The sequence below is a fragment of the Nyctereutes procyonoides genome, unplaced genomic scaffold (assembly GCF_905146905.1).
Source record: "Nyctereutes procyonoides isolate TBG_1078 unplaced genomic scaffold, NYPRO_anot_genome, whole genome shotgun sequence".
Taxonomy (NCBI): domain Eukaryota; kingdom Metazoa; phylum Chordata; class Mammalia; order Carnivora; family Canidae; genus Nyctereutes; species Nyctereutes procyonoides.
Window position 1 is genome coordinate 52212220 of NW_026575042.1, and position 16110 is coordinate 52228329.

The 16110-nt window shown below is 35.2% G+C and overlaps 1 protein-coding gene across 1 annotated transcript in view; it reads left to right on the plus strand.

The window, feature by feature from the left end:
- The window catches only part of RSRC1 (arginine and serine rich coiled-coil 1), a 400073-nt gene that overhangs the window by 309272 nt on the left and 74691 nt on the right, over positions 1-16110 (plus strand). The window contains exon 10 of the mRNA XM_055321055.1: positions 15759-15827. Within this exon, the coding sequence (XP_055177030.1) occupies positions 15759-15827 (69 nt within the window). The remainder of the gene's footprint in view (positions 1-15758; positions 15828-16110) is intronic.

The following is a 16110-nucleotide window of genomic DNA, read 5'->3' on the forward strand; positions in this document are numbered from 1 at the left end:
TGGGTTATAATGTATATTTTTATCTCTTGGCTTCTTGGCAATATTCATCAAGTCATATATTTGTTGAGCATCTACTATATAGCAGTATATTGAGTAGTAGGATTAAAGTGATGAGCTGGAAAGATAAAGTCCGTTAAAATATTTTGTTTTGAAGATCTTATTTTGACAAAAGAAAAAAATTTTTGCTCATATCTTGGCAATGTGACTATCCTTTCATATCTTGTCCTAAAAAGAAGAGAAAGATTAACATTATTATCTACATTTTGCAACTGGGGTTCCTCAAGCACTTTTTCAAATTTACTTACATAATAGTACAATTGTTTAATTGCGTAAGAATGTAGTTTCTTGAATACTAATCCACCATGCCCCCTGTCCCAAGGGCATCTCAGTCCTTTGGTAAAAATGTCTTTATATTCAGGGATTATTTTGGTTTGTTTTATTCCTATATTTGCATCATGAAACTTTTAGGTCCCTTCTTTAGAGCATTCTATTTGTATCTGATTTGCATCAGGTGATTGCATCTGATTTGTATGCATCTGAGCATAATCTCAAAATACATGAAGCAAACACTGACATGATAGCAATGACAAACTTTGAATCCCATTACCATGATGGGAGATGTATTAAAGCAAAAACAAGCTACCAGATTTGGTCTGGTGAATACATATAAGATCCTCAACTCAAGATAGGGAATATATATATTCTTTTCAAGCACCGATTAAACATTTACAAATTTGACCATATACTGGTTAATAAAGCAAAGCTAAACATCAAAAATTGTTATTTGCACTGCATTCTTTAATCAGAATGGAATTAAATTAGACCTCAGTATAAAGAACACTAAATAGTTTGCAGATTTTAAAATATCCTACTAACTCATGAGTCTACCAAAATAAGTAAATAAATAAGTAAATCTTTTGAGACAAAAGGAATTTAAATTCTGTATCTCTAAATAAAAATTATGTTGAGATTTTAAAAATATAAAATCTCAACCCACCTTTGGCCAGGAATCTATGTTTTAACAAGCTTTCCATGTGGTGCTGATACATGCTAAAGTTTGAGGACTGTTGCCTTAAATAATAATGCAATAACTTTATGCCTGCTTGAAAATATCTGGCAACAAAAGGGAAATTATAAAATATTGATAATGATTAATACTGGAACTAGAAAATCACTGGTAGTACCTGTTTTTAAAAACAGAATTCTAGTTTTGGAGGACAAGCTCTCACCATCATAGCCTGTGATAAAATGACTGTAACAGATCTTTGCTATATAATTTTCTTTGATTCTGATTTTATAGTGTGATATTGGAAGTAATTCCTCTATTTCAAAACTACCATATAGAATTGAAATAAGATAAAAATTTCAAAAGAGTACCATATTTCTGTTTTCCTGAATATATGAATTTCTTCTGTTTGATGTACTTATTTTTTATACCTCTAAAAATATGTAAGTATACATGCCTTTTTATCACCAAAACAATTTGAAGAATGCCGAGAACCTATATGTTTTTATATATCATGTACCTTATTAATGGACAGACCAACTAGTAGAAAATGTACCTATAATATAAATGCCTTTGAAATCCTTACATAGATCTTAATTTTCTTATGTATTTCATACATACATTCTTAATCATTTCTAATCTGGAAGAAATCTAGCTTATTATTTCTATGATTCTCAATTTGTGTATATTCAGCTGTTTCTATTTGGGACTGAATTCAGGTGCTGGAGCATCAATACAGATCATGACTATGATTTTTAAGGGATACAATTTTTGTTCTTCATCTCTTCTACCTGAAGCTACCACTGCTATTATTTAATTCACCTATCACATGAGAGAAAAGAATGTGCCTCTTCATTAATAGCCTGGTAAAAGGTCATGCATTGGTCCAGTTTACAGTTCACCCTGGAGAGTAAATGCAACAGTTTCATTATGTGCCTAATTTTCACAGATCTGGGGAAGTAGAAATCTCAGAGATCATTCCAAAACCAGGTCACACCTCCAGGGCGCTTCAGTTTGTCATCCAACAAAGCCTGTAGTTATTAATTTTGAATTGTATTTGCAGTGTTCTTTAGCATAGTAGGGGCACCCTAATTAGTAGGGCAATGATGCCACTCCCTCTACCAGAATGTGGTCTATAAAAAGCGCATTTAGAACATACTTTTAACAGGATAAATCAGGACATGGCATAAAGCTCCTTTGGGAAAAATTTGTGGACTCAGCAGTGGAAGTCTGCATTTTATCAGAATGTTAGCATTTTTAGTGTAGAGATGTATGTATTAAAGCACTGAAATCTAGCTCTTGGCCTCAGACCTAAATGATGAGTCTCTCAAGTTGAGGCAACCAAAATCATGGCATGTACTTAAATATTGAGCATTTCATATTCCTGAAAGGAAACAATCAACTTCGCAATATTTATTAATAGCATGGCAGGTTCACCCCAAATTACTTACTCTCATGCTTATTTTATAATAGCATTTCATTTATGACTTTCTGACAATAATTGAATTCTAACTAAAAAAACTATCCTTTATTTAGAAGCACTAGTAGAATTAGATTTGTATCATACAGGCCATTTCCACAGTTTTTTAAAAAGTCATTATAATGAGAAGAGCAGCCCCCAGACCTGTTAGAGTTCTTGACTCGGTCACTTATTAAGTATGTGACCTTGAGCAAATTATTAAGCCTCTCTGAAACTTTTTCTATTTGATAAATTTGACATGTTACATTTTATAGATTTAAGGTGTCCAGCCTCTTCCTATGATATGTGTACGTGTCGTAATGTGATTGCCCTGAAGCAGTACTTACCACAGTACATCACCGCAGCGCACGTCATTGTTCTCACGACACTGTGCGTTAGGTTTCTGTGGCTTCTTTACTGGGCACAGGTTTGTGTTCTTGAACACCAGGAGTCCTGTCCCTCTACCCCCCTCCCCTGGTATGTACCATTTTATTCTCTGGTATATGTGTGTTTGCAGGCTTGCCTTTTTTAGATTTAACATGTGGGTAATACCGTCCATTGCTTGTCCTTCTCTGACTTAACTCAGCATAATAGGCTCATACGTGTTGTCACCAGTGGCACGGTGGCCCCCCTTCTTATGGCTCAATAATACTCCATCCCGTGTGTATACCATGTCTGTTTCCCCCCATTCATCCACTGATAGGCATCAGGGTTATTTCCATATCTTGGCTGTTGTAAATAATTCTGTAATAGACATGGGTGTGCATGTATCTCGTCAAAATCTTGTTTTCATTTCCTTGGATCTACAGCCAGAAGTGGAATTGCTGCATCATGTGGTAGATCTATTTTTAATTTTTTGAGGAATGTCCATACTGTTTTCCACAGGAGTTATATACTTACCTTCCCACCAGAAGGGGATAAGGGTTCCCTTTTCACCACTTCCTTGCCAGAGCTTTGCCCTTTGTCTCCTTAATGATTGCCATTCTAACAGGTATGAGGTGAATATTTCATTGTAGTTTTTATGTGTATCTCCTTGATAATTAGTGATGGTGAGCATCTTCTCATGGGCCAGGACTGATATCAATGAGCTTCTCTGTTTTCTTCTAAGAGTTTTATGATATCAGGTCTTATATTTAAGTCTTTGATCCATTTCAAGTTAACTTTTGTGTATTGCTATGAGACAGGGTCCAGTATTATTGCTCTGCAGGTGTTTCTTCAGTTTTTCCAGCATCCTTTGTTGAAGAGATTCTCCTTCCCCCATGGGTGTTTTTGGCTTCCTTGCCAAATATTAGCTAACCATATATGATGTGACTGCATTCTGGGCTTTCTGTTCACTGTTCCATTGATGTATGTGTCTCTTTTTTTTAATTTTTATTTATTTATTTATTTATTTATTTATTTATTTATTTATTTATTTATTTATTTATGATAGTCACAGAGAGAGAGAGAGAGAGAGAGGCAGAGACACAGGCAGAGGGAGAAGCAGGCTCCATGCACCGGGAGCCCGACGTGGGACTCGATCCCGGGTCTCCAGGATTGTGCCCTGGGCCAAAGGCAGGGGCTAAACCGCTGCGCCACCCAGGGATCCCGATGTATGTGTTACTTTATGCCACTACCATACTGTGGTTATTACTATGGCTTTGTAGTATAGTTTGAAATCAGAAAGTGTGATACATCTGGTTCTTTTTTCCTCAAGATTATTTTGTCTATTTGAATTTTGTTTATTTTTGTGGTTCCCCACAAACTTTCAGATTGTTTCTTCTACTTCTGTGCAGAAGGCCTGTGGTATTTTGATGAGAATTGCATTGAATCTAGAGATGACAATAAGTAGTATGGCCATTTTAACTTTTATTTATTCTTCCATTTCATGATTACAAGATGTCTTTCCATTTGTTTATGTCTTCTTCGATTTCTTTCAACAAAGTTTTGTAGTTTGATTGTATAGATCTTTCACTCCCTTGGTTATCTTAAGTATTTTATTGTTTTGATGCCATTGAGAATGGAATGGCTCTTTCTCTTTCTTTTCTCTTTCTTTCTTTCTTTCTTTCTTTCTTTCTTTCTTTCTTTCTTTCTTTCTTCTTTCTTTCTTTCTCTTGTTATTGGTGTAAAGGAATGCCACTGATTTCTGTAAACTGATTTTGTATCTTTTGTGGTTCTCATGTGCCTCTTTCCTGAGATCATTGGTTAATTCCATCAGCTTTTTTCAGTTGACTCTTTGGAATTTTCTACATGTACAATCTTATTGTCAGCACATAGTAACTGTTTTATTTCTTCCTTCGTAATTTGGGTTCCTTTTAGTTTTACCTAATTGGTCCAGCTAGGAAATCCTGTACTAAATTGAATAGAAATGATGAGAGTCAAAAAAAAGAAAGAAAGAAATGATGAGAGTCTTGTCTTTTTCCTGATCTCAGAGGAAACTCTTCATTTTTTTCCATTGAGTATGTTAGCTGTGGGTATCTCATACAAGGCCTTTCTTATATTGAGGTATGTTCCTACTATACCAATCTGTAGAGGGTGTTTTATCATAAAAGGGTTTTTTGTATTTTGTCAAATGCTTTTTTCTGCATCTATTGAGATTATCATGTGATTTTTATCTTTTTATTAATATGAGTACATTTACTAATTTGCACTGAAATTTTTGGAGGATCATATGAAATAGCTATATCTGAAAATCCTTAGCACAGTGGCTGACACATAGTAGGCCTGCATAGGTTTTTGTTTTCCCTTCAAGAACTGATGCCATGAAAGTGAATAATACAAGTAAAAATAAAGAATTCATATTTCTGAAAGAAGAAACACCCTTTCTAATGTAAGAATAAAATAAAAATTTGGAAAAGAAATATGGCATGACGTTTTTTATATGGAAAACTGACATTTCATCCTTGATTTCTGGCATATATAATTAAGCATTGCCAATTCCAGACTTTGGTTCTTATTTTCAAAAGGATTGCTTACATTTAGTTACTCTTTAAAAATATAGTATTGATAGTGTGTTTGAAGTTACTGAAATGAATAAGCATTAAAAATCACTTAGCAAAGTCTACAATATGATTCCTTTCAAAGAGAATAATTCTAGAACTCCAAACCCCAGAGTTTTTCTAAAATGCTGAAACATCTTTCTTGGAATGGGGGCTATAATGGTGGCCAGCTGACTTCGACCTGACATCTAGTTGATGGATGTGCAATAAGTCAAAGGAACACAGAATGATGAAGTTATTTTTATTTTCCATATCAGCATTCTGTAGAAAAGAAAAAAAATCTAGTATTGCTTTTTTTTGAGACTAGACATCACAGCAGTTCTGTATCCCCATGGTGTTTTTATTGGATTGTTTTCAATATTTTTAGACTTTTATTCTTAGATTTTAGTTAATGACATCCTTGTTACTGTGGCTAAGCAGTTTATTCAGATTACAGAATGGGAAGTTGGGTAAGCATCCAACATCGAAGCAGTTGCAGTGAAATGTAAAGCATGGTCAGAAGGCTATAGGACTTTACACATTTCTTAAAAATCTATTACTTATCCACTTTTTCCTCTTAAATTATAATTAGATCTATTTGAGTCTTTCTTTGCCATTGGAATGCTCATGGATCCAGCAGAAACATTAGGAAGAAAAATACCTATTCCAGTGAAGAGCATTAAAATATTCTAGGTACAGCTGCACATCTGTTGGACATACTTAATGTGTCATTCAGCAGTGAAATTGATCATCAGAGCTTTTCTGATAAATAATATAGAAAATTCTCCAGTAGAATACAAAGAAAGGAAGATAAGGTAATCCTGCAAGTTTGGATAATCTTTAAGCCCACTTAAGGGTATTAGAATTAAGAGAAAATCCAGAAGACATAGCATAGAATAAAACAGAAAAAAAAAAAAAAGCCTTACTTTGGAAACTATTACAAAGAACACAAAAGGGAATTTTATGTAAAAGCAAACAAACCGAAATAATCCAGTATGTTCCAAACATTTTTACTCCCACATTGGTGCTTAAAGAAATAGGAAAGAATTAAAAGATATATAATTTTGTAGTTTTCCATTTGTCATTTGCACTGAATCATACTGTTGTTTTAACAATTTGCAGAAACAAATGTAAATAGTCTGCTGAGTTATAGAATAACTTTAAGCATGAGATGATACAGAATCACTTCTAGACTTCAGAATAATCATGCTTTGGCAGAATCAGAACTATAAACACAAAGAACAAACTGATGGTTGCCAGAGGGTGTAGAGGGTGGGCAAAATGGGTGAGGGGGAGAGGGAGATACGGGCCTCCAGTTATGGAATGATGGAGTCCAGGGAGGAAGCAGTGGAGCATAAGGAATACAGTCAATGATGAGGTAACAGCGATGGAGTGGGACAGGTGGGGCGACCCTGCGGTGAGCACAGCACAGTGTATAAACTTGTCAAATCACTATATTATACACTTGAAACTAATGTAACATTGTCGGTCAACTATACTCAAATTAAGAAAAAGAATAATTATGCTTTGGAAGTAATAGCTCCTGTCTCGATCAAATGGGAAGGTTTTAAAAAAACTAAATGATGAGATATCTTTATGCCTCTTAGAATCTGAGTTAGAGGAAAATTAAAATAAGTTGGTGAAAGCATTAGACTAGGTTAGCATTTCCCAAGTATATTCTTTATTATAAAAAAAAAAGGAATGGTTCTTGGTAATATTAAGTTGAGAAACACAGGCTAAGTAAGTTAAACAGGATTTTAACTGCAGAATATTGCAGAGCTTTAAATTTGTCAGTGAATATTGTGACCTTCCATGAGGGAAGATCCAGTCAGTGTTGTGTTGCTCCATCTTATTCCACTGTGGGAACTTGTTTGAATGGAGAATCATGGGGAATTCATACTCCATGGAACACAGATGTAATGCTGGAACATACGCATAATGCCGCCCCAGAAAATCTCTAAAGCTCCTTATAGCGCTAGACATAATTTTCCGAGAATTTGACTGCACTGTCTATGATTTGTAGTGCAACTTCATTCTTGACTTGCAGTCATTTTGAATCGATAGGGTCTCCCTAGCAGTAGACAGTCCCCTTTGGGGCCTTAGCTCTGTCTGTGGTTAAATGTCCCTTGGATCCTATGACAGCATACCTCCTGGCTTTCTTCTTCCTAATGTTTATTCCAAGGCCCATCTGGACTGGGTTGAACCATAAAATTTAACTGTGCCGGTTCATGGGGACTTCATGACCCAAAGGACTGGCCTGTCCTTCGACAAGAGGCAGCTCAAGTATCGCTTTCTCCTAGAACCCTTCCCTGACCGTGTCCTCTTCCTTCATTACTTCCAAAGCACCTGTATACAGGTATTTGCTTGTTTGTTTTTGCATTTCCCCTTCTAGTCTCTGCATCTCTCAAACCTCAGCACTGGCTCAGTGATTAAGGTACAGTTTTCTGCTGGAGAATTTTCTGTCATCTTTTTATATTTTCTTAAAAATCTATTTTGAATGGACAGATGAAAGAACTAATGAAAAAGAACATGCTTATAAAGTGATCTAGCAAAAATTAATATTTTTAGAGTATTTACCGATAATGAACAATGGCTTTTTTTTCCTTTTTGCAGTGTCTCTGCAATAATTGTAATTTTATGTTTGTAAAATAGTTTTTCAGTTATAGTGACTTGACCCTTATGGTGTTTGATGTACATTCAGAATAATCATTTCAAACATTACATGTGATTAAATGTTTTTATGTGTACATTTGTATTGCTCGTATTTACTAATGGTCACAAATTGATAAGGAATAAGAACTTACAATGACTAGACCTCACTTCTGTGCCATGAAGGATGCAGAGGCACCAGGATGAGCTAATACTATGATCATCCTTATATAATTGTTAAATATGCAGAAGCAGCAGTCACATTGATATGTAAATCTATAAATGAATTTGGTAGTGTTAAGTAGTGAGTTTCTAGGTTTTCCATTGTGCTGAGATCTAGATAAGTGCAAAGACTGTAGGTTGGGATGCCTGGGTGGCTCAGCAGTTGAGCGTCTGCCTTTGGCTCAGGGTGTCATCCTGGGATCTGGGATCAAGTCCCTCACTGGGCTCCCCACAGGGAGCCTGCTTCTCCCTCTGCCCGTGTCTGCTTCTCTCTCTCATGAATATATATATATGTATACATATACATATGTATATATATGTAAAATATATATATATTTTTAAGCTGTAGGTAAAACCCAGCAAAAATATCTGAGAAAGTCTTAAAGATCATGGCCTATTAGGATTTTTTTAACATTACATTTTTCATATTATATATATTTTTTCATCTCTGAAAGTCATCCTTAACTATTGCTTATCTAATAAAGTTTACTATTAATCTAAATTTTTTCTCATTGTTATTTTTAAGTTCACTTCTGAACCTTTAGAAATATTTGGGGTTTGCTATTTCTAAATATGTAAAGAAAGATCAGGCTTTTCTAAAAGTTCAGTACCTTGAATTCAAATTTTTCATGATTTTATCAACCAAGTTGTTAAATGGATGATGATCTACCTTGAAGCATGTACACCACCCTTGATCCAAAATTACATCATTTTGTTACATATCTTTATAAATTTCTTCCCATATAACCAACCACTACGTGTGTTTTAGACTTTCAATAAAAGTTGTTTTATCTACTAACAATGACACTTTTCTTGCTAAAGCCTTAAAAATATCACAGAGTAGTAATGCTTGCTACCAGGTAAGCTGCTGGATTGGTGAACTTATTCAGTATTTAAACCTTTGTACCTCTTCCAGCAGACACTTATTCCTTTTCCCTTTTCATCAAATTCTCAAAAGAGGCTTTGGCAGAGCTGAGCTAAGACTGCACAGTCACTAGGTTTTTCTTCTCTAAGTTAGGATGAAAACTGCCTTAACTGTCAACATGAAAGTTCAAAGGAAATTAAATCCTAAATGTAAATATCACTTTTGCTCTTTGCTAATGGTCGCTGTCACAGACACAGAGCAGGAAAATTAGTGATGTCTTTATTCAGGCATTTTCTTACCTAGATCCATAGTTCACTGTAATGGTATTTTTCAGAGACATAGTTACTGTTGAAGAATGGTGGTATAATACTTCGGAATCAGAATTACACTTAACAGAACCACTGCTCACTAAGCTTCTATATTTTGGAAAAGGACAGGGGGAGAGAATCTCAGAAATTTCCTTCAGACACAGATTCTTCTGGGATTCAGCGTAGGACTGCGACAAGAGCTCTCTAGATACATATACCTTAAATACATAAAACAGATAAGCATGCAATAATAGTTGTTACAACGCAAGAGGACTCTTCAAATTTTCCATGTGATTTTTGAATAAAGTATCTTTAGATAAAAGTTTCTTCACAAACAGTAAAACTTGGGCATGGAATTTGTATTTTTGTTTCTAATTCTATGACCTTGAGAAAGTCCTTTTACTTCTCTGTGCTTCAGTTTCCTGATCTGTTAAATGAGGATAGAGCCAATTTGAGTATTAAGGGAAATACACACACATATATAAACACAAAGGCACATAGTAAGCCTTCAATAAATGTTAACCTTGATGATGATGATGATGATCAGGATCAGGAACAGGATCATGATCTCTTACCTTCTCTCTTATGGGTGTATCTCTTTGTTCTTTTCTACTACATTCAAGGAAGAGTCCTTGGTAAGGCCTCCTCACACACTCATTTGATCTTCAGCTATATCCATTCTCTGCTTCACTTTATGTATGGCGTTGTATTTTGATAATCAAAATTTAATTTCCAAGATGTAATCAGTATCTTCTCAGATCTCTTTAAGGATATTATTTACACTGATTCCAAAAACTTTTTGCTTGCTTTATCAATTCTTACTCCTCAGCTTAGTTTTTTTTAGAGTGTTATTGTTGGTTATATTGTTTTTGCTTTGTTTTATCTCTTAAGGGTTTGGTTTTTCTCGAACGTCTGGTAATTCTAAGCTAGCCATTTGTCTTTATATTTGACAATACCTATAATCCTGCCACTTCAGGTCATTATACCCAGTGTCTATTGACTGTGTCTGGGGGGCAAGGTGTGTTGCTGGGAATGACACATTAGTAGCTCGTCGTCCGTCCCTTTTATAGGGGCTAGTAGTTAATCGGCTCGTGGATCACTGGGCCTCGTACCTCCTGTACTCACTGCTTTAACTTGAGGTCAAACACTACCTGTACCCCTGCTTATCACATTGAGGGGGCACTGCCACTGTTCAGCCACTCTAATCATAATTCCCCATTGGCAAATGCCTCAGTCCTTACCTCAGTCCTACCACCTCTGTTTGGTCTCCATTGATTTTAAACTTAAAGCATCCCTGGAACGTCTATGTTTTTCTGGTCTTCTGAATATGATCGAGCTGTGATTTCTTCTAATCATTTTTCCGTAGATCTGATCCATCTGCTTATTGTTTTGTAAGAATTCCTTGACATTTCTGGTCTGTTCATGATGGTGGAGTGTCAGAGATTGGGCCACATATAGGAAAGAACTTCCAAATGAAGGATGTTAAACCCTTACAAAATTATTTTCTCTGGAAAAATTAATATAGTGCTTTCTAAAACCAGGGGATGAGTTAGATACCTTGTCAGTCTCTTCCAATTCTTGCTTCAGTTGATTCCCTCTCCATAGGGTAATATAAACTACCTCCCCAAATCATTTAAAGTCTAACTTAAGCATACAGCTACAATGATCTAAAAAGCTGTATCCCTGTGGATTTTTGAAATGAAATTAGTAAAGGTGAAAATAAATTCTGGTAATATACTGTTAACCACATGTACTGAATAATTTCTCTGTTTAGCTCCACACCACCTCTGCCACTGCTTTTCTGATCTTCATCATTCAAATGAACAGTCATAGAGGATTTCTTTTCTGAAAGGAGACTTCACTTTAGAAGAAACAGCATAATATTTGTATTGACTTTCAAAATCCTTTTAATTATTTGTTGAGGAAACATTCATCAAACACTTCATGTATTAGGCAAAGTGTGCAAACTGCTGTAATAAACAACTCCAAATTTCGGATCCTTTAAAACAATATAGACTTGCTTGTGCTCCTATCACAGTATTAATGTAAGTCCTCAGGAAAGCACTACTTTCCGCAGAAATTCAGTAACACAGATTTCTTTTATCTCGGGGTTCATGCTCTGAGGGTCCTCTCTTCCACTATTTGAATAGAGAGAGTGAGGATCGCATGGGAGCTTTTTATAGGCTGGGTATGGAAACAAACATGATACACATTACTTATGCTCACATTCCTTGGCTTGAATTCAGGTAAACGGCCATGCTGAACTTCATGGGAGACCAGAAAATGTAGGCTGGCTGAAGACTTAGGAAGAGAATGCCCACAATTTCTATCACACCTTACTGTGTGCCCTCCTCTCAAGGAGTTGACTGTTTCCTCTAATGAAGGAACAAAATATTGTACATTCCCTAAGGAAGGTATTAAAATGCCTAAGAAGAAAGGAGGGAGCAATCAGATCCACTTGGAAACAAGGGGTATTGATCAGAGGTTTCATAGAAGAGACTGACATTTGAATTAAACTTCCTGATAAGATTTTCTCAGCAAGAAAGTGAGGTAGTGCATCAGCAAGAACACGGGCATCACAGTACAAACAACAGGCAGTGTGGCCCAGCAAGGCCATGCATCCCCGAGGCAGTGGAGGAGGAGTGGTGAATGATGAGGCTAGAAAGTTACCTTGAGGTGAGACAGCGACAGACCTTAGGTGGTATGAGAGCGAGATGGGATGTATTTGCAACAGGATGCCTTTGGAGGTAGTTTTAGCAGGGAGTGACAAGATCTTCTATGTGATGTAGAACGGTACACATTCATTCACTTAGCACTTACTGGACATCTCTGTGTTCTAGATACTGTGCTTGTTGCTAGGAATACAAAACAAGGAACACAGTCCTCGCTCTGGTGGTAATATAGAAGATTTGTTGGAGGGAGTAAGATTAAAAGTATAGAGATCAAATAGGAACTCCCTTTTTATTCAGAGTGAAAACACATAAGGCCCTGAACGTGATTATTGGCAATGAAGATAGAAAGGGCTGGACTAATTCTAGAGGTGATGTGTGGAGTAGAAGCTGGTGGAACTGCCGACCAATCACATGTACTGCATAAGGGTAAGATTCGCGGAAGAGTGTCACAAAGATTTCCAGCATGAGAGTAAACAAGAAATATCAAGGGAAGAGGATCAGGTTTGAGGGAAAGCTTATGAGTTCACTCATGGACATGATTTTGAAATGTCTGTGTGGAAATAATTGGAAAAAAAGTTCTGATGATCAGGAGACGGACCAGAAATGGAGCCACGTATGATAGACATATGGGTTACATTTTAGACCTTCTATAGAGTGCCTAAGAACAGAATGCCAAGATGTAAAAAGTGGGTAAAGAGACCACAGCCAAAAAAAAAGATTGACAGAGATGCGATTCATTAGCAGTTTTTTAAGAAGGGGAGACTGTAAAGATAAAACTGAGGTAACCAATAGATTTGGGAATTAGAGAATTCTTAGGGACCATTTTGCAAAAGCTGTAGGGGCAAAATGTAACAGGAAGAAGAAAAGCAGTAACTTGGTTGAAAGAGTAAATATTGTACAGGATTTGTGAGACTTTGAATGTATTTATAGTCCAAGGATAAACAGTGAGTTTGAATCTCAAGAAACAGAAAAAAACCTAAAAGGATATGGAAAGGTTTAGGTTCTAAAGCACAAGTGAATGGATTTGCTTTCTGAAACAAGGAAAAGGAGTCAGGATTGATGAACATAAAAGTTTAGAGGTGAATGAGAGTGAGGCCGAAAAATACGAGGGTCAGGGAAGCTGATATGAGGTCATTGGCACTTGTGGAGAAAGCATAGGAAATTGTGAGAAATGAGAATGGAAACCAACTATGGATGTTGATGAAACATGAGCAATATGGAAGGATCCATGTTAACGTGTTGATTACTATGTGTGGAATTGAAATGGTTGTCTTGGGGTTCAGGTTGGGTAGGGAAGGAAGCAGAGCCTGGAGAGGAATGTTAAGTCTGGGGGAATTTGGAAGAGGCAAGAGACTAGAAGTTGTGTATGAGGTTAGTGGAAGATGTATTGTTGGTCAATGGTCCTGCTATAACGTCCAAAGGGAACGATCATGAATTGTAAGAATACTTCTTACCACTTACCAGTAGTGTTCTTTGATATCAAATTTTGTGGTACATCTAATAAGATTCATATCTCCATCTGTAAATTGGGATTGCCATTTTTTAGAGAATATAAAAAATTATAGGATGAACGAAATCATGTATAAATGACTCTACATACATTTAAATAATATCAGAAAGCAATTGGAAAGGAAAAAAAGTTTCTTCCAAATTCCCTTAGTAATCGATGAGGGATTTATCCAAATGACTCCATTTAATAAATGAATTTTCTTTGAGTGAATTCATTCAGATACGTTGTAGAGAGCATGTTGATTGTTGATAAAATTTTCAAATGTGTGCTTTTTAAATTGTTATCTATGCTATTTTGACATAATTCAAAGGGGTGTTTTTTATTTATATACACACGCACACACACTTGGAAATCTTGATTGACAGTATGAAGCTCCATTACATAAAATATTTAACCACAGCACAAGAGCCATTTGCAGTTTAAAAAAAAAAACATATAAAACAATATTCCAATGAATTGTCCATGTATAGCAACAAATCAGTAAGAAAGGACAAACTGGCATAGTGAAATAGATAAATCAGATTTAGGCAGGGTAGTTTATTGAATTTAAATTGTGCCCAGTTGGCCCAAGAGCTATATATAAGCAATCCATCTTACGTTGTTAATGGAGGTTCTTGAAATCCACCTGATGTTTGCATTATTAAATTTCAGTCTAATGAGCTCGGCTAATACATATTGAAGATGGTTGTAAGGAGCAGAATGTGAATCTGAGCGGGATAATTTGAAAGAAACATAAGCTGAGCATTTTACATGACTCAAGGGGTATATCTACAATTACACATATAACCAAAATTGAATTTAAATGGAATTTCTATTATCCTTGTCCTTCTACCAGGGAGAATAAAGTGTAAATGAAGTAAAAGTCTTTAGAGTTACTGGTGGTTTGTTTTTATTATCTAATTTAATAGATTCTTGCAATGATACAGAGTGGCATAAAAGTTTTAATATTTCATGACTTTAAATGCAGTCTAAGTACGTATTAAAGCTTGTAAATGGAAACAGATGTCTATGTAATTGGATATAGCACTTCACAGTACTATTATATATAAGTTTTATGTTTTAAGAAAGTGTCAATATTGATGGTGAAGAAAAACAAGACTTTGAAGAAAAATAGTTATATATGTGGTATTTTTTTAATTCCTCTTCTAAAGCCAGGTTTTATACTTCTAAAGAATATGTTGATTTTACATAGGAAAAATATATGCAGCAAAAAAAAAACTGAAGAGCGTGTTTATTTTTTAAATCACAGTGTACATTGCTGTTATCATTATAATAAAGGCTCATCTAAAGTTTAATGCTGGCACAGTTTGATTCTTTCTCTTTTGACGAGGCAATACTTTTTTAACTTAATATTTCATCAACTATAATGCTATTAGAGACTTATTTTCACTTAGTTCACTCATCAGGCAGTGAGCTGGCAATAAAGGAGAATCGCTCCTTTGAGACATTAATGCTTTGGAATAAATGATGTGCTAGAACAGAAATTTAATTAATTTACAGAGTATATTGATAGTCCCTTGTTACTGTGCTGTATATTTTTAATCTTCTTTAACATCTGTAGTAAAGTGTTTGAAAACCCCTGCAGTTGAGCAACTAGTAGATAATTAAGTAATAAGGGAAGAGGTTTCTAGAGGGAAAAAGATTCTTTTTACCAAATGCTGTCATAACATGAATAAAGAACTGCTACTCTGATATGCAATGAAAAAAAATAATATGCTACCTAATTTGATACTGTTCCAAAGATATTACAAGCTTCTTATATTTAAAATGTGAATTGTAGCTTAAGAACTTTCCTCCAAAGTTTAAAATAGATGACTTTTAATGACCAACAGGTATTCCCAATTCATATACCATCATTTAAACTTTATGTTGCTTAAATTAATTTTCTTTTTTTGTACAGAGATTATCTTGAACTAAGCTTTAAAGATTCTAAATAAACATTTCAAAGATTCTGAATATATGTAAAAGATATATTAAACATTTTCAGCCATTTTGGTTTCTTGTTTTATGTCACAAGAAATATGCAATGGATTTCTTTTCCCTTTCCCCAATATTTTCAATGTTTTATGATACAGACAAAATAACAGAAATTCCATTGTTTTTGTTTCAGCAAAAGCTGATGAAGCATTGAAAGCAAAAGAAAGAAATGAAGAAGAAGCAAAGAGAAGAAAGGAGGAAGGTAAAGTCATGTGTTCATTTTGCTTCAAAGCAGTCATTCTGTTGGGGAATCACTATTTGGTGTGATTGTCTTCATTCCCTGGGAAAACCATAGATTATAATCAAATGTCTTGGGGGATACCTCATGCTACTTCATGAACCTAAACTCTCACATAATATCGTGCTATATTCAGTGTCTTGGATGCTAAGTAATGTTTGCTAGCATAAGATTAGTTTATAAGCATCCTAGTATATATTTTGGGGAAAAATTATGAAGTAGATCTGGTGCTGGTTTGTTTCCTTCT